The sequence below is a fragment of the Bombyx mandarina genome, chromosome 17, assembly GCF_030267445.1.
Source record: "Bombyx mandarina strain Sakado chromosome 17, ASM3026744v2".
In the NCBI taxonomy this organism is placed as follows: domain Eukaryota; kingdom Metazoa; phylum Arthropoda; class Insecta; order Lepidoptera; family Bombycidae; genus Bombyx; species Bombyx mandarina.
In genome coordinates this window covers 540,132-559,723 of record NC_143223.1, presented here as the reverse complement: position 1 = coordinate 559,723, position 19,592 = coordinate 540,132, and the positions used below count along the sequence as shown (strand labels likewise).

Sequence of the window (19,592 nt, the reverse complement as noted above, 5' to 3'; positions counted from 1 at the left end):
TCTATTTAAAAAATATGTAAACGTTTTTATTATGGATAATAGTTTTTAAATAATTTGCTTGTTTAGAAAATAATGTAATGGTTAATGGTCTACCAGTGTGATAAACTGAATTCAGAAAGCCCTTAGAACTACAAATATAAAATTTGCAATCAATGTCATGTACTTGTAACCTTGAAGTCGTCGTGACCTATTGATAAAATAAGCCTAAAAGGCCTAAAATAAGACGTCCGGTGTTCGAGTTCCGCGCGCAGGTACCAATTTTTTCAATGGAATATGTACTTAACAAAAAAAATCAAACCGGCAAAATTATAATTTGCGTAATCACTGGTGCTAAGACGTCTTATGAGTCCGCTCGGGTAGGTACCACCACCCTGCCTATTTCTATCATGAAGCAGTAATACGTTTCGGTTTGAAGGGCGGAGCAGCCGTCGTACTGTTAAAAGTGATAACTTCAATGATTATCTAGAAGATTGCACAAAGTGGGAATGAGTTGCTCGCTCCGGGCATTTCAATATTGTAGTAATTGTTACGTTATAATACTCATTGTAAAAAATTCATATTTAAAAAAATAATAATCTAATATTAAAAAATAAATAAATAATAATTTCATATTTAAAAAAAAAAAAAGAAAAAGACATGCCCGCTGAGTTTCTTGCCAATTCTTCTCAGGACGGAGGCTAGTTCTTGTGAATTGGCGGTAGTTCTTTTGACGTTCAACAAGTATGTACTTTCATTTATGTTGAATAAAATTTTTTGATTTGATTTGATTTGATTTGTTTAGAACTTATTTCTGAAGGCGGGTGGTGGCATTTACGTTGTAGATGTCTATGGTAGCCACTTAACACCAAGTGGGCCATGAGCTCGTCCACCGATCTAAGCAATAAATAAAAAAAACTAATGCTGCAGTAATTGTGCATCTAAGAACCCCAACCTAGGACTTTCCTTTCATGGGTACCAGATAGGAGCATGAACATTCTAAACATATTGAACAAAGTTATCCGAACTCAGGAAAGGAACCATTCAGGAATGTCAACAAACTAGACCAAAGCACCTGCTGTCTAACTTCGAACTCCGGACTCAATATTGGCGAGTCGATCTATGTTCCTAGTATACGTTGTAATGATTGTCTTGACATGTAGCGGTAAACGCGCTCGCGCAGGTCGACGACCGATCACATCATAGGGCTGCCACTAGACTTAGTCTCGGAGTTTTTAAAATTTTGATGTTTTTATTTCAAACAATTTTATTTCATTCTGCACTTCTAAAGATCTCACTGGTTTTAAACGAACCACACGAACGTTACCACCCAACTTACTACTACTTTACCGAAATTCATAAATTTTGTAAGCGTTAGATCATTTAGTAATTACACATGCTAAGAACATATGTAATTACTAAGGAAATTTGGTAATTACCTGACGATCGAACTACGATATGGCACTGAACCACGAGTCCAGGCCACCATTACCATAATGTACCGTAATGGCTACAACATTAGGTCGATCCGACTGCTTAGAAGTTTAGACCATCCAGATGTTAACATCGATCCCATTCATGCTAATAAATTCAGGCAGCTATCGAACAGCCACGGTAACTACTTACCACCAGGCAGATCTGACATCAATAGCAACAAAAATAATACGGATAATATTCGCACGGGGCAACCCTGAGTTCTGCTTCGTTGATAGTCGATACAAATCCTCAATGCACCGCATCATTGTTCACGGAACTGTATCTTAATTATAGTTAGTTATCTGTTCGTTATTTATATTACATTAACTTATTTTCAAGCATCACTTTAATACTTAAGGTTGGCAGTCAGTTCTACATTGCCCCGGGCGTGGGTCCGTCGCCCTCAGCTCTGGACCTACAGTCGACCCTCTGATAAAATGATGCAATGATAGAATTCGTTATTGTTCAACTAACTAGAACTTGTTTAATGGTCTAGTGTTACTTTTCGCATATTTTTCTTTTGAAGTGAAACTTCTAATGCGACTTCCAATAAGGTTGCGTTAAATGTTTAACGCTACCCTGGAATAGAAAGAGACAGAGCGAGAGTGAATGCGCGGCACTCGAACGCACGCGCGTAGTACACCTGTTACAGGCCAGCGCGAGCGTTAGCAACGAGTAGCGTCCAATATTTTAATGAAGTATTTAAAAAAGTATATATATTTATTTTTCTATCTATAATTTAAAATATATGTAATATAAATGTTGAAGGTGTCGCATCTCTTATACACAGCATTCCCTATTACAAGAGCAATCTGATTTAAGGATGAAAAATTAAGAAAACCACAATACATCGAAAAAGAAGTTTCACTTCATTCACGTGCACCAAGTTGCACGCACGCAAGTGTTTTAAGGCTATGACAAAAGTCAATAAAAAGGGATATTATTTTTGTTACTAGGAGTGGACGTCACAGCGAACCAAGATGAGATATCGTCTCATGAGACCTTCCAATTGGAGTTTGACTGGGCCACGAAGCGCTGGTACATCCGCACCATGCAGGACCGGTACTGGACCCTGGAGACTGGCGGCGGCATCCAAGCCAGCGGTGACAACAAGTGAGTGACACAAACACATAAATAATAATATCACTAAAAAAGTTGAAAACCGATTTCAAAGGTTTAAATAAATAAATTAAAATCGCTAACAACAATGTGGTTTTCTAGAGAGAACAAGAAAACATTGTTTAATATTAGGAGAAAACACATTTAAAAAAAAAACAGCCGAACTTAGACTTCATCAGTTTTTATCAGGATCATCATCTTATACCTTATTATAGCCCAGGGTGGGCCTTAGCCTGGTCCTGTATGTCACCAGACTGCTCTGTTCAGTGCTTTCTCCTTCCAGTTCCTGGCACCGATAACTTTAAGGTCGTGCTCTACGCCATCCAACCATAGGAGTTTGGGTCTGCCACGACTTCTGTGGCTTTCTGGTTTGCCATATAGTCTTGGCATTCCGATCTCCTCCATTCGAACTACGTGTCCTGCCCATCGTAGGCGTCCAAATTTTATAGTTTTTATGATATTAGGATCATCTTTGTAAAAATCATACAATCCGTGGTTATCATCACTTTTTAAGTCGTTTATAAACCTACAGTCACTCACACTCACCCCCACGCAACCGTTGAAGTCGTTCACTCGCAGAGTCTTTCTCCATTCACTCACACGACCACTTACTCCATTCACTCTCACTAAATCACAGAAAAATCAAAATGCTCGTTTCTGAAAATTGGCCTTTTTGAACAGTTCTCATTTCATTTTTATATATATTGTAATGCAGTTTTTAACTAACGATTACCTACACTCGATAACCTAGAAGATTTATAAAACAGTTTAAGTCCGTGCCTATAATAAAGAACAGTCATGATCAAATCCTATTGAATGATTCTGGTGTATGTTTGATTGTATGTATGGAAGTATCAATTCCACTCAAAAACAACCAGCGAATAGGAAGCCATATATTGGATACAGGTACTATATCCTGTATCGCAGTTGTGAGCCACTCACAATAAGCACCGTAACCGACATCATATCACTACATAGTATAAAACAAAGTCGCTTTCTCTGTCCCTATATCTGTCTGTCCCTATGTATGCTTAAATCTTTAAAACTACCCAACGGATTTTTATGCGGTTTTTTTAATAGATAGAGTGATTGAAGAGGAAGGTTTATATGTATAACTAGCGACCCGCCCTCGCTTCGCTTCGGAAACATTAAAACACACATGAAACCAAAAAAAAAAATAAAAAAAAAAAAAATAGTAGCCTATGTTCATCAGGGACAATGTCGGCTTCTAATGGAAAAAGAATTTTTCAAATCGGTCCAGTAGTTTCGGAGCCTATTCGAAACAAACAAACAAACAAATCTTTCCTCTTTATAATATTAGTATAGATATAGATAACATCCATTAAATAGTGGAGAAATCAATAATAAATTACAGTTTCCGAAGCGAAGGGCGGGTCGCTAGTAAATAATAAGTTGTTTCATTCGGTTTCCCTGTCGGCATTGTCAGGTCTTCCAACGCTCTGTTCGAGCTGGACTGGCAGGGAGACGGCTCCGTGGCCTTCCGCGCCAACAACGGCAAGTACTTGCTGACCAAGCGCTCCGGACACCTCTACGCCAACGCGGACTCCATCGACGACAACTGCAAATACTACTTCTATCTCATCAACAGGTACCCGCTGACGCTAGAGCCTCTTGTACTCAGAACTTGCTAATCAACAGGAACATTTTAAACACTAGCTGATCCGGCAGACTTCTTAGTGCCTCAATCGATAAATAAAAGACCTAAACTTTTGTATAAAATAAACTTAACACAGGCAAAAGGAACCCGTCCTACGGGGGACACATAAAAAGAAAAAGAATATTGTTTTCAATATTATTTTTATTTAATTCCGAGCATTTTCATATTTATCTACCTTTTAAACCTTCTCTGGACTTCTCTGGAATTGAAGACCAAAATAAGCCAAATCGGTCCAGCCGTTCTCGAGTTTTAGCGTGACTAACGAACAGAAATTTATTTTTATATTATATAGATTTTCATGCGTCACATGCCAAATATGTTGTTATAAAAATGATGTTATATTCCAGGCCGATCTTAGTGCTAAAGTGCGAACAAGGGTTCGTGGGCCCCAAGGGCGTGAAGCTGGAGTGCAACAAGGCCAACTACGAGACCATCCAGGTGGTGCGCGGGCCCAAGGGAGCCGTCTACTTCAAGGGTACGTCGCGCCCCCCCAGCACGCTACTCTCATTTCTCTAAAACTAATAAATACTTTAACTGATTACATACTTTGCGGAAGCTATTACAGTCTCAAGGAACGTCGACCTCCATGACGACCTGGACTTAGAGTCCATCAGTAAGTATCTGCAGTCGACGTCGATACGCCATTTTGATAAAGCGGCACGACACGAGAACCCTCTCGTCGTGGACGCCGGTAACTACATTCCCGATCCTGCGGACAGAATGGAAAGCAGGCGACGTCGCCCCAAACACGTCATTTCGGATCCTCCCGATCCACTAACGGTGCTTTTAGGTACCTCTAGCACCGGTCATCGTTCTCGTCGAACCCGTCGCTTGCGACGAAGGGCTCGAGTAAATTAACCCTCAGACACAGCCCACTGAGTTTCTCGCCGGATCTTCTCAGTGGGTCGCGTTTCCGATCCGGTGGTAGATTCTGCGAAGCACGGCTCTTGCTAGGGTTCGTGTTAGCATCGTCGTCAGGTTTGAGCCCCGCGAGCTCACCTACTAGTTAAGGATACAATCTCGTTATTGACATGACAATGGCGCTGACGGTTGACGTTGTCTGCGTGCAGGTCAGAGCGGCAAGTACTGGCACGCGGACGGCGAGGCGGTGACGTGCGACTCGGACGCGGCGCAGGGCTTCCTGCTGGAGCTGCGCGAGCCCACGCGCCTCGCCATCCGCGCCGCCGCCGACCGACGCTACCTCGCCGCCGCCAAGAACGGGAACTTCCGCCTCGCTGATGCAGACCTCGCCTCCGCCACGCACTGGGAGTACTAGGGGGCCGGGGGGAGCGGGGGGTAGCGGGGAGCGGGGCGGTCCAACTACGCAACGGATTTTGAGGAAGATTTATATCGACGCTTGAAAGGCAAACGTGACTAAGCGACAATAACTGCTTTGTACATAAATAATAGGCAATAACCATATTCGATGCGCAAAAAATATATATTTCTAGGACTATTAAAATCATTTCAATCCTACAGCTAGATTCGTTAAAATATATTTTTTTTTTAGGTATTTCAACTTTAAATTAGTCTTCTGTAAAGTTCCCGCATTGTCGCATAGTCACGTTGACCTTTCAAGCGTCGATATGTATAATAAAATCCATTAAATAGTGGAGAAATCAATAATAAATTACAGTTTCCGAAGCGAAGCGAGACCGGGTCGCTAGTCTTTTATACATCAAAGTGGCGTCTGGAGTCGAAGCCACTAATTCCCCTGTATATTTCGTTGCAATAAACCGGACCGTATCTCACGGCGGTCCGTCCCGACCCCCGGAAGCGCCTCGGTCGTGACTCAATATCGTATCGGTAGATCTGCCAGTGCATTGCTACATCCCGAATGATAAAGTTTGAATGATTATTGTAATGCTTGGAATTATTTATTATATATTAGTTGTAGTCGAGGGCCGGGAGTCGACACGCGAGCTAGTTAAGTTATCGTAAGCTGTAGGGTAGGCGGCCGCGTCCCCGGGCGCCCGCACACACGAGAATATACAAGACTTGCTTTTTTGAACAATTTTATATAACGATGGCAGTATACAACTTGTCCGTTCTCTTTCCTTTTACATAACGTTAGACAAGGACAGGACGACGCGGCGTCACGTGCGCTCACTGCCAGTTAACGACACGCGCGAACATTTCGCAGTAAACAATAGAAATGTTCGTACGCGGCTGATCCTATTATTAACTTGTACGATATCGTCTTTGTAAACTAATGTAACGAATAAATTATAATCAATATTGTAAGTGTTGTTTTATTAATCGCTCCAGTAGCGAGTCCCCGGGCCGCTGCGAGGGCTCCTTGCAAAAATCACTTTAATACAGGTTCACGTATATTAGTGTCTTTATCTTGAGATCTCAAATGTTTCAATGGACCATAGTGTACTAATTGAAAACCCTCTTTGAAGTGGCTGCTGAACCTTCTAAAATATCTTGTTACGACGAGATAAGCTCACACTACCACCTGGGAATAATGGTTCAACAATGGACATCAACGGTGTTCGTAACTTTAAGAAACATGAGATCTAAGCCTCAATTTAACAGTACAACGGCTGCCCCACCCTTCAAACTGAAACGTATTACTGCTTCACGGCAGAAATATGCAGGGTAGTGGTACCGGACTCTCAAGAGGTTCTACCTACATTTCTTTAATCTATTGTATTTTACCAAAGGCGATTAGATTAGCTGACATGATAATTACTTACTTTTAGGTATACGTGTGGGCATTGAAACAAAATTGAAAAACTTATACATTTAATATTAAATAGTTACATTAATTCTTTACAGTTTCTTCCTAGCTAGTGACATATTGGATTAGAATCGATGCATTTTATTGGTCAAAATAAAATATTTAAAAATCATTATATTAAAAACCATAATTTATCTATACAACGCTTTCAAAAGCGAAAACGTGTTGCCAGCGTGAAAAACGCGACAATTACACTTAATTATTGCTTTAATTGGTGTTATCGTTAATAAATGCTATTTTTATAAACTGGCAACTGCATAATTTCCTCGCGCTGGCAACACCGCGTACACTGCACACCGACGACGGTTTTTAAAATCAGGTGACGTCACAAATTATATAGGTATATAACATGTATTTGAAATAATTCAATGATTACAATTTGTACGGAATACCGGTTCAACATAATTATATTTAACAATAATAAGTCCCCAAACACCCAGGTCGCACACGAATCAACCTTATTAGGAGTCGTCGTTATAGAAATACTTATAAAAAAATACATCTATCTGGCTTTTACAAGTTCGGCCAAACAAAATACCGTCAAAACGCTTGTCGTCGTCAAAACGCTACAGTCACGTGACGAATGTAGTTTTGGTCGCAAACAAACACCACATGTGACGTCACAAAGAGGGGGGATCGACCGGCACCCAACAACACAAATATATATTAATCAGAGTCTTGGGTCGTGTTCAGAGAATGTAGATTTAATTAGTTACTAACAGATTAGGGATGGCTTCAGAGCGTAACAGATTTTTTCGTCGGTTAAATATCCAATTCGATAGAACCGACCAACGTTTTCTTTATTGCCCTTACAGACGTAGGCAGACGAGCATACGACCCACCTGATGGTGAGTGGTTACCGTCGCCCATAGACTTCAGCAATGCCTAGGGCAGAGCCAAGCCGCCGACTGCCTGCCGGGTGACGTCAAACATGGCGGATATTACATTCACGACAAGAAAATAATAATTTGAATATACAAATATTTACGTCGCGGTAACCCTGGCCCTTATTGGCCCATTTTGAATCGAGACGTTTATTAGTACAATAATAATTCCGTTGTTACGCTATATAGCGCTCCGGGGCCGCGACACACTACGGAATTGTCTTATCGATGTTGCAGTGAATACACTTTTAGTTACATGCAAATTCGCTGTTACACTACTAAACGTCTGCAGCCTAAAACGCAGCTCTATTGGTAATAAAGTTGATAGATGCTAGTTGTGAGCGCTTGTGAACATCACACTTCAAGTGTAGGCTTACAGAAGCGCTCAGAACGTAGCCGCGTGTACCCATCGAGTCTACAATTTTTATAGCACACGATAGTTCGGCGCAGACGAGTCAGGCGCTACGTATTGAAGTCAATACGTTCTGGTTGCACCAATGTAATCGACAATAATTGACCCCGCCGTGTACAGGGTGCCGCGGGACAACAGCACACCATTACCTAATTGCTGCTCAACCGGTAATGTACTGTTAAGTCGAGCGCTGCGCGTTACATTGCGCGGTAGGAAAAAAGCGACTTTTTTTTCCTACCCAAGCTGAAAGCCTTGAGGGGCTATATCAGCGTCACCGGGCGAGTGAGTGAGCTCACGGGGCTCAAACCTAACGTTGCTAACCCTACTCGTGTCGCAGTAACAGTTCCCACGCACCCTGCACAGCTGGCAGTACTGCGTCACGTCACGCACGCACGCACACACGCACACGCACGCACACACGCACGCACACACACACGCGTATCTACGTAAGGCACGTTGAACGGTTCCGTTAATGGAACCCGCCAAACCTCCTCCGACACTAGTCGTATTTCATTATAATACTATTATCTATCTACCGTCGCGCAACATTCAAAACATTCATTTCCGAAAAGAGTCATATATTATCGTAGTTTGTTAGTAAAGTATATTACATTATTTTGTTCGATGTTTGTCGTCCGGAGCCTCAATCGCCGCGGTGCTGCCCCGGGGCGCACTGTTAGACACAACCCCGCCTCGTCGTTACCTCACTGATCTATGATATTCTTCACATTTTACAAAACATCTCAACGTGTCGACAGTCCTGCGTGGAGCGACCCACAACATTTGTGACGTCACATGTCAGTAAAATTTAATACTTTAATATAAGTTCCAAAGTAATCACAGTGAGTCGTTTACTATCATATTACGTCACAAGAAATTGAAATCGATTGTTCTGTTTCGCCTCCAGACATCGCGGGGGCGGGTTGGACATACATGTTTTTAAAAAAATACACATTTATTTTCTTTTTTACTCTTGGAAAAATATCTGCATAATACGTTACCACTAACGACAATTTGTTAAGCTACAGTCGTCCGACCCCCTGGGGTCCGGGGGGCGCGGGGGGTGGCGCGACCCCCCTCACCTCACACGGTACCTTTGCTACGCACTCTTTCATTACTTATACCATTTAATTATATCAATGAGCCTGTTCAATGTGAAGAAGTCAATAACGACAATTACGCAAATTATTGATGACTGCTTAAAATTAGTTTAGTAGGAAACCGTGACGTCAGAGCGTTGGTCCGGTGCCAGGGGCGCGGGGGGCGGCCCCTCTCCCTCCCCGCACACTCAGCTTGCCTTCACATAGTATAGAATTCAATTGCATCGAAGTACCGTATGTGTACTGACGAAGCGTGGTCACCCCGCGTGTGACCACACGTTGTGGACCCGAGACACTGTTGATGTTACACCATTAGCAGCGACATTGCAAAAGGCGTGAGCACCTGTGACCCCTCGACTGAAGACAGAGCGGACCGCGCGGGGGGCGGTAACGTTTCTGAACAACAATGAGCGCGGTTAGAATGTTCATGTGTGTAGTCGTCGCGGGCGGGCGGGGCGCGTCGCGTCTCACCGTGAGGTCTGTGGACATCATAAATCAAAGATTTATTTATCTACATAGATTTTAATATTCCCTATCAAACGTTTACATTGTTTTGAAAAATGTGTTGTTTTCTTTTCACTTCCTTGTTTTGCTATTTTTTTGCAAACATAGATGGACGAGCTCACATCGTAATCGTTGAGAAGTGGGGACCATAGCTCGCCAACATCAGAGCACGGACGGTCCCCACGTAGAGACACGGGGCAAAGTCTCAGCTGTAGAGCGCATTCCCCATTCTCGTAGTCGGAACGCTTCGCGGCACAACGTCGCTACGTTTGTATTGTCAAGTGATTATAACAGTACGTACCGGGCGGGGGGCGGCGGGGTGCGGCGGGGGGCGCTAGGAGAGGAAGGGGTTGGGGGTGCGCGAGGGCGCGGCGGCGGGCGCCCAGGGGTCGAGGACCCCGGCCACGCCCATCTGCTGCTGCTTCAGCTCGTTGATGCTCAGCCGGGTCTGTCGGGTGATTCGTGGTTAAAAATAAGGCTAGCCACATATCAAAAGATGTGAGTTTACATATTTTTTTAATTGCTCAAATGGATGGACGAACTCACGGCTCACCTGGATTAAATGATGGAAGAATAAGAAGGGCACATAGATATCGAGAATGTAAATATACCATCCTGTAACGACACCCTGTGAATCACTTTCATTAAGCCCTCTTTTGCACATGACGAAGGACCGGTATCTTCTAGGTCGAATTACGTCAATGGTAACTAAAATAATTTTTATCTCATAAAGGTTTATGTCCGTTAACTAAGTTCAACAAACAAAGGAATAAATAATATTGTGAAAAGCCCAAGGACTTCAGATTGCTTTTGGAAATAGCAAATGTGGGGTCAGCCTAGTTCTCTAACTTCAAGATGTGCACGTGATGTCAGCTGATTGAAACACAGACACACAGAGTTCGCACGAGTTGTTTTGTCTTACCCGCTATTTATTCAATTAAATACACTCAAAAACACTTAACACCAGGTGAGCCGTATTTGTATAAACCAATATACAGGTGTAAAATAACAATAAGAGTTCTAGTTCTACTACACAAAAACCGTTAAGTCTCGGGCATTTGAGGCAGTCCGCCGGCGCCGCTACTCCGCTCCGAATGTGTCGGTACATCAAACAAACAGCTTCTTTTGTATTTTCAGCGAAGGTGAAATTTAGTAACATTCGCCGTAATAAAGTTGACACTTTCAGAAGTATTTGAGCCTTATGTACTTAATAACGAGGTAGCATTTTTTTTATTATTAACCCCTTGACTGCCATGTAGGTCACTGGTGCCCTACGCGGCGCACTGAAGTAATTATGTCGATTTCTTTCTTCGATCTTTTTACTAAGGCGTTGGAATATATAGTATGGAATATATATACTCTGGGAAAGATGAATCCGAAGATAATCTATTTCTAAGGTACTTAGAAGACTAAAATATACATTAACGAACAAAAGAGGGCAAAGTTAGGCAATCCAAACGTTTAGTAACAGAAATCGACCAAATTACTTCAGAGCGCTACCACGTAGGGCACCGGTGACCTATACGCAGAGGGGGGTGTACTCACGGGGGGCGCGGGCGGCGCGTGCTGCAGGAAGGGGTTGTGCGGGGGCGGGGGCGCGGGCTGCACGAGCCGCTCCAGGTTGACGAGGGAGGAGTTCTCCCCGAGGAAGGCGGAGGGAGACTTCTTGACGGCGCCCGTGCCGTTGCTCGGGCTCAGGCTGCTCTCTGGAATATGGAAACGTTTGATTCTGATATAATTTAAACTTCTTGGCAGCAGAGTCCAATCTTTAAATCGCAGAGTGCAGGTGGTTACAAAATAATATACTAACACACTTTTATAAATTAAAATTGATGAGTGAAATTTTCCGATGCGCGCACACGTGACACAAAATTAACAGAAATGAAGTTGCCCACTAAATCGCTCATTACAATACGACCGACGTAACTTGACGAGTCTGAATATAGCCGCAGGTGAACTTTCCGAACCGCACCGAGAATTACCGAATTTATACGATGTCAAGAAAAGGGATGTCCAATATGCGTGTTTGAGGATGTTGGTTAATCGATTTTTTTTCAAATTGATTAAAATTTAAATAAAAAAAAGAAATAAATTTAATAAAAATAAAGTATAACTTCTTACGCGCGTACATAAGTACACGCACCGTTTTTTTTATCGAAATCACAGTTTTGTTATTTTGTTTTACTTCACGAACCAACTTGCATTTTTTCACTTTTTATGACACCTATTGTGACTGCTCTCTATTTATATATGTTTTCTTTTCTTTTGATAAAGAGTTTCTATATCTATCAAGTCCAATAGATTCATCTTTCGGTTGGATATAACTCAATTGTATTCTTAGCACAATATAATACCGACCCAGGGCGGAGAGGTCGAAGGGGTCGGCGGAGGGCGGGGGCGCGCCGCGGCGCTGCGACAGCGCGTCGAACTGCTCCAGCTCCGAGGAGGAGCCCGAGGACAGCACCGACTGCGGGGATTTACTCTGAAACGACAACGAGCGGTCGCAGTTACGTTACGCTACGTCGAGTGTCTCTGTGTGCTTTCAAAACTTAACAAAAAAAAAATCATTTCGACAGTTTGCTGCCGGCCATGGGTAACTCGATCCTTTAAAATATTCTCATGTCTGAAATGTAAAAAAATTCTAGGATTTACCAAAGGACACGTGTCCCAGTTCTGACAGACAAAATGTCTTACTTAGCTAGCGGGTCAGTGACAATTACATCATTTATAAGCATGGCGTACCTGTTCGAGGGGCGCCCAGGGGTCGGCGGGGGGCCAGGGGTCACGGAGGTCTCCCAGCGGAGGACCCAGCGGAGGGCCCAGCGGCGGACCCAACGGAGGGCCTAGCGGCGGACCGAGAGGAGGGCCGCCCCATGGATCCGCGCGCGTGTCCTGGACAAAAAAAGTTTTAAATTTATTTAAATTTCATTTTTGTTCCGTTCAACTTTTGATGTTATAAGGCGGTTACGGGTTTCGTCCAAATCCAATCAAAGTAAATTTAAACGTGAGTTTTGCGCACGATATACCGGCGGATACCTGGCGGGCAGCATATCACAACATTATTAAACTAAAATAATGCATTTATTTATATTTATAACAAATTATCAGAAGAATTATTTTTTATTGTGAGCTGGTCTATAGTGTAGGTAGCATATTATTATGTGGAATTTGCTCAAAGTAAATAGCAGTTTTTTGGAAAAGCAACAATTTTTTTTTAGGATAACACGTCGTAATCGTTCACACTCCAACTATGCCCGATCGCCATTTTGACCATCTCCCCCCGTCCCCTTCTTCCTCATACATTCATCCCTTTCACTCGAAACGTTCCGTTTCCCACACATACGGTTATTTTGTTATTTTCAACGTAATTACAATGTTCATTGATGTCGAATGTATTACTTTACTATTGTGGGGCCGCGTTGCACCGCGCCACATTTTTATCCCGGGACTTATCAACGGTTTAAATCTGACTGCATGTTGCCGCACAAATAGTTTAATAATAAAGTATATGAGCAGGACAGTACCGGGTGCGCCGGCAGGGCCCAGGGGTCGAGGGGCGCGGCGCGGGGGGGCGGGGCGGCGGGGGACAGGTTGACGTCCAGCAGGTCCAGCAGGTGGGACTGCGAGCGCTCCGCCGCCGCCTCCACCGGACTCGTCCTGCAACATCACCACCTTACTCATTAATGTTAAGACTCGCTGTTATTGGGAAGTGTGTACAATACCAATAATTAGTATGATGTTTTCTACACAAAATTCTACCATTACCGTGGCAAATCTTCATAAACAAATTTGACATACGTATATTATAAGCCCCGGTGCCAGCCTGTGGCACTCGACCCTTGCAAAGGTGCGTAAGGGTCACGCTCTAACCGACGCGTGTCCCGGAATTGAGGGAACTAACGTGGGACTTCCCGTCAGCGAACGCTCTCCTCTTGGATTCATTTGAACTTCTGATATGGGAGGGAAGTGGAGACTGCGGAGGAAACTTTTGATTCTGGAAAGAATGAGGATCGGAAAGGATTTTCATACTGTGGCCGTTACGTCGAGCGAGAGCCGAAAATGATTCTTGGCACATCAGTACAATAGTTAACAATTATTTATTAATTACTGCGTTCAAAGATTCTATTACACGTCAGGGCTTCTAGCGCCGGCAGCGGCCAGTCGTGACAGTGTGGGTACAGTTTGAGCATGAACTATGGAGGGAAATTGTTGGAGTAAGGGCAGGTATTGGAGAAGACGTAAGCAGAACAATGGTCGTACTGGAAGTCGTGCTGCGACTGGCTGATGGCGAGCTGCAGACGCACGTCGTCCGACCTCCTGCGGCGCTCCTCTCGCTCCGCCTCCTCGCGGCTCATGGCCAGCGCCAGCTGCAGCTGCAGCTCCTCCTCCCCCGCCGTCAGCGGCCGCGCCAGCTCCGCCGCCCCGTCCACCCCCTCCGCGCCGCCCCCCGCCGAGCCCCCCCACGACCCCGACTCGCCCTGCACACACACACATGCACGTGCTGTACTGGAACTGTTCTCGAAAGCGAAGTCAACTGGTGGTTATTTTTATTTCTCAAATTGATAAAATCAGCTGACGCACGGGGTCAACGCCCTTCGATCGCGCATCGGGGAATAACCGTTATAATTCGTGTACATGAAAAATTGATTTATTTCAACATAAACGGTCTTATTCATAATAAGTTATCAGTTTTATAAGCCAGTTATAAACCTTTAATAAAATATTCGAAAATTATTATTAATTGGTCTTTTTTTTTATTGCTTTAAATTTTTTTTTGCATTCGACGCGCAATCGAGGTCCGCCCACCGCCCCCCCGCCCGAGGGAGCAGAGCGTCACCGAGCTATACGTACAGAGGGGAAGGTGGGGCTGGAGGGCGTGTCGAGTGCGCCGTCGCTGCCGAAGGCGCTGGCGCTCTGCGCGAACCGCTGCTTGGCCTTGAGCGCCCGCGCGCGCTCGTTCTTCAGCCGCTCGTCGTCTTTCAGTAGATTGGCGAGCTGCTTCGCCTTCTCCCGCACGTTGAGACCTGGAAAGCAAGCGAAAAGCTTTCTACAAACTGCTAGACGACCTTATATCGTGATGCTGTATTACTACTATTATGAAACCCCGATATAATGTGTAGCAATTTGGTCACTCAATTACAACTAATCAATGAGAACTTTTTACTGGTGGTAGGAGTTCTTGTGAGTGCGCGCGGGTAGGTACCACCGCCCTGCCTATTTCTGCCGTGAAGCAGTAATGCGTTTCGGTTTGAAGGGCGGGGCAGCCGTTGTAACTATACTACTAAGATCTTAGAACTTATATCTCAAGGTGGGTGGCGCATTTACGTTGTAGATGTCTATGGACTCCAGTAACCACTTAACACCAGGTAGGCTGTGAGTTCGTCCACCCATCTAAGCAATAAAAAAAATTACGAGTATGAGACGCCTCCCGCGACATAATGTGTAGCGGTTTGGTCACTCAATCACAACTAATCAATGAGGACTTCTCAAATTTGAATTCTGTAACATAGTAACATACCCGGCACGCGCTACCGAAGGGACAGTCCGCCGTCGGTTACACTACACAAATACATGTTGAACGTTTTCAATATAATAATATTTCGAAAACAACATGAACGACAAAATGAATAAACACTTTTTATGGTTAAACAGTGCCCGACTTGACTGATTACGCTAGAATGACAAATGCGGGTGTTACAAACGCGTGATACGGGTATCGACTATCAGCCCGTTGGAATTAAATGCGTGACGTGTGGGGTCCGCCCCGGCCAGGTGGTGAGGAGTGTTGGAAACCGGCCTCGTCATTGCTCGCGGCAGAAATAGGTGGTCTCATGATTCGTTTCAGTTTGAAGGGCCAAGCAGCCGTTGTACTATAGAACTGAAACTTAAAACTCATGTCTCAAGGTTCGTGGCGGTTGATGTCTATGGGCTCCGGTAACCACTCAATTATTACCGGGTGGACCATGAACTCGTCCAATCATCGCGTGCTGGACAGGTGTTGATAAGTACGTAATTATTTAGAAAAAAGTTACAGTTCCCATTAGTTATACTATACTCATATCAATTGACCGGGTGCCATAATAAGGCCACAAACCCTTTCTATCATCCAAAGCGAGTAAAAACATTCTTTTTGTTTTGAGGTTAAAAATCGATTTAAACACAATAATATGTTTTAGATAGGTATGGTATTATCAGTGTTAGCGACATTACATACCCTGATCCTTTCCTTCTTCCATGTACTGGAAATCCTTTAATGTCTGTATCGCATAAATGTTCTCTTTACATTGCATCGCCACTTTCTCGCTGCCGGTCTTGATGAGGTACTCCATCAGGACCAGAGCTTTGTAAACGTGCCTCCAGTTCTTGCCGTGGTCGTTTAAACGCTTCCATATCATCTGCATGATCTCCGTGAAGGCCATGACGTTGTACGTGAGGTCGGCGATCTCCGCCATGAGCGTGCTGGACGGACCCCATGGGTCGTTAGAAGTCGCCTCGCGAACTTTGACCTGAAAAGATGAATATGTCGGAGACGGTCATTAGTTTAGCAGCTAAACGAAACGCAGCACGTTTCCTGAGGTATGGCAGCACGATTACGGTATCGTCGGAACTCGGCTAACTTTGTGCTACGACAGAGCCTAGCCGATGGAGGCGCGTAGATGCCATCACACTTACCAACCAGCCTTCTTGAAGACCGGGCCCCCGTCCTAGGAACTGTCATTCGTTTTTATTTGCTAACGTCAAGAGAGAATTTCTAAATTGTTCTAAGAAAACAAGCGTGATTGGTGTACTCAATATTTCTCTTAGGTCGATCACCCTATTCGCCCCTGTTATGTCTGACGATGGTGTTAATATTATGGCTTCTCCGACAAATATATTTAGAGTTTGTCAATACTTTGGTAAAAGGGTCTTCCTCCGAGTCAGCGATGGACGCAATCTCAGATGGTAGTAGACCATGACCACATACTCTATCATATATCACGACACGTCCCTAAACAACCCCAAGCTGATTTCGTTCCAACAACATCTCGACACTAAAAAGCGCTGCATATTATCGGGCCACGTGTTGATCATCTCAAATTTAACATAGTTCAACAGATAACGATAACAGAAACACGAAACCGTCGTGAATGGTACATCAACATTTAATATATCGGAATGTCCGCGTGGCGTCGGACTAATTTAGTACCACGTCATGCCTTCCCGTGAGAGCGTTAAACGCGACCAAACGATTCACCGGACAATAGGCAAATTCGTTGTCCGATTATCACATTACCACACTGCGACTGTCAACTGGCATTTGGTAATTTGGTATTTCATTTTCTATTGATTCGATTTTTATTCTTCTTCTTCATCGTTCCCTCACTGCTGAGGATCACGACCACACGTAACTTTCATCCACAGTGTTCGATCATAAGTGGCATGGACCGCATGATAGAGACTACCACCAACCGGTTCCTTTACCAGATCTGACCATCTGGCTGGTGTTCTGTCCACGGCGTGCTTGCCGTCTATGCGACCCGAAATTATGAGCTTCTGTAATTCATGTCTGGGAGACCGCATGTGTCCGAAGAAGCTCATAACACGTTCCCAGCAGATGGCAGAGAGCCTTTTTCGGATGTTTAGCTCCCTTAGAATTGACTCGTTAGTTCTCATGGCAGTCCACGGTATTCGTAGCATCCTCCGCCACACCCAAATTTCGAATTTTATTCCAAGGTGTCAATCCTTCATCGTGGAAGACGTTCGTGAATATGTGTTGACTTAGAAAAATTGGTACCAGCCTGCAGGACGCGAATACCGGCTTAGTCGCATCGCTTGATACGATATCTCAAGGCACCTTATTCTTTACACGCGGACGACTTCACACTTTACCTTGTTACTGCTTATAAATGAGCGTTACTAAGAGGAAAATAAATGGTGAAAACAGTTTCATTGAGCGCCCATATGAATACGTATCTCGTAATGCAAGTGTGCGCAGATCGTTCTAGCTAGCATCAATGATAAGCTGTATAAATATTGAATAGCGCTAATATAATTACGAGAAGTGTACAATAACTGGTTACATACTTGAGAACATTAATGTACTTATTAAAAAAAATATCATCGGACCAGTTGTGATATCAGATAAAATCACACACATTAAAATAAAACCAGATTTTTTTCCCCTTACCTAATGGCTGGTAGTCTACGGGGCTATACCACGCGTGCACAGGCAAGTGAACTCACGGGTTCAACCTGATAGAATTTGCTAACACTAGGCCTAGCAAAAGCAGTGCTTTGCTTAAATCTGACTGGAATCTCCAGCCATTGAGAAGTCCCGCGATAAACTTAGTGGGTTGAAACCAGGAGAGTTATTTCTTACTCGTTATTGGAAACATCAGCGTCTAAGACTTAATACACGAGTCGAAGTAGCGACGATGTCAGGCGTTTAGAGCTACAAGACGTAGTGAATGCGATGTTATCATTTGTATAACATAACCTTTCCCCCGGACAATGCTCATGATGAGAACAGATAGATCAGGTATTCCAGAGCGGCCCAGAGCACCTAGAAAACTATGGCCCGAGCGTTTCACCCGCCACAAAAGAAATGCGGCATTTTAACCTAAATCTGTGTAGACGTTTAAGGGTTCTTCAAATTCCATAGCAATTACTGATGGTTTAGTTCCTTGGAAGACAAGCGGCGGCTCATCGGACGGGGAATGGTCACTGATGCTCACGTGCATCATTAACGCTAGGTGCATAGAGAACCGACTGATGCTGAGGACTCTCTTCAGACATTTTTTTTTTTTTTTTTTTTTTATTGCTTAGATGGGTGGACGAGCTCACAGCCCACCTGGTGTTAAGTAGTTACTGGAGCCCATAGACATCCACAACGTAAATGCGCCACCCACCTTGAGATACAAGTTCTAAGGTCTCAAGTATAGTTACAACGGCTGCCCCACCCTTCAAACCGAAACGCATTACTGCTTCACGGCAGAAATAGGCAGGGTGGTGGTACCCACCCGCGCGGACTCACAAGAGGTCCTACCACCAGTAATTACGCAAATTATAATTTTGCGGGTTTCATTTTTATTACACGATGTTATTCCTTCACCGTGGAAGTCAATCGTGAACATTTGTTGAGTACGTATTTCATTAGAAAAATTGGTACCCGCCTGCGGGATTCGAACGCCGGTGCATCGCTCAACACGAATGCACCGGACGTCTTATCCGTTAGGCCACGACGACTTCAAAGATAGAGAAAGACATGTAATTGCGTTCAGAAAGCAACTAGGGAAGTTAATTTCGGGGCGAAGTTCGCTGTGCCACTAGGTGTCTGCTCTGGAATTTTTTTAAGCGTGAAAAACTGGGGCCTTCCCTAATTTTTTTTTTTTATTTAAACACACCAACAGCAATTTTTTTTTAATGTCTCGTAGCGATCTGTTTCAGTTAACAATGAGCTATTTCTTTGGCTGAAATGGCCAATAGCAATACACACAAAACATTGAAGCTTAAAATTAGCAAGTATAAAATTAAGACCTGGTATGTAAGCCAGTTACAGGTATGTACAGCAATCTCTTATAACACACTATGTCATATTACGGCTATTTTACAAACAGCGGAAACATAGGTTAAATTTAAATGTTAACAGTACAACATTAAAAAAAAATTGAAAAGAACATGAAAACAAGAGTTAAATACTTAACATTCTGTTATCTAT

General features: G+C 43.7%; 2 protein-coding genes across 7 annotated transcripts in view; one reads left to right on the top strand and one right to left on the bottom strand.

Annotated features, from left to right (window-relative positions):
* singed (fascin domain-containing protein singed) overlaps nucleotides 1–6,493 on the top strand; it is a 54,882-nt gene extending 48,389 nt beyond the window's left edge. Inside the window, exons 7-10 of the mRNA XM_028176547.2 lie at nucleotides 2,409–2,565; nucleotides 4,019–4,180; nucleotides 4,597–4,724; nucleotides 5,320–6,493. Of these exons, the coding sequence (XP_028032348.1) occupies nucleotides 2,409–2,565; nucleotides 4,019–4,180; nucleotides 4,597–4,724; nucleotides 5,320–5,525 (653 nt within the window). The 3' untranslated portion in view covers nucleotides 5,526–6,493. The remainder of the gene's footprint in view (nucleotides 1–2,408; nucleotides 2,566–4,018; nucleotides 4,181–4,596; nucleotides 4,725–5,319) is intronic.
* A 490-nt stretch (nucleotides 6,494–6,983) lies between these two features.
* lqf (epsin homolog lqf) overlaps nucleotides 6,984–19,592 on the bottom strand; it is a 31,700-nt gene continuing 19,091 nt past the window's right edge. For all 6 annotated transcript variants that reach the window (XM_028176467.2, XM_028176469.2, XM_028176470.2 and 3 more), the window contains exons 3-11: nucleotides 16,110–16,401; nucleotides 14,747–14,919; nucleotides 14,156–14,373; nucleotides 13,420–13,552; nucleotides 12,638–12,787; nucleotides 12,254–12,377; nucleotides 11,441–11,601; nucleotides 10,197–10,343; nucleotides 6,984–9,870 (exon numbers count right to left, since the gene is read on the bottom strand). In XM_028176467.2, the coding sequence (XP_028032268.2) occupies nucleotides 10,230–10,343; nucleotides 11,441–11,601; nucleotides 12,254–12,377; nucleotides 12,638–12,787; nucleotides 13,420–13,552; nucleotides 14,156–14,373; nucleotides 14,747–14,919; nucleotides 16,110–16,401 (1,365 nt within the window). In that variant the 3' untranslated portion in view covers nucleotides 6,984–9,870; nucleotides 10,197–10,229. The remainder of the gene's footprint in view (nucleotides 9,871–10,196; nucleotides 10,344–11,440; nucleotides 11,602–12,253; nucleotides 12,378–12,637; nucleotides 12,788–13,419; nucleotides 13,553–14,155; nucleotides 14,374–14,746; nucleotides 14,920–16,109; nucleotides 16,402–19,592) is intronic.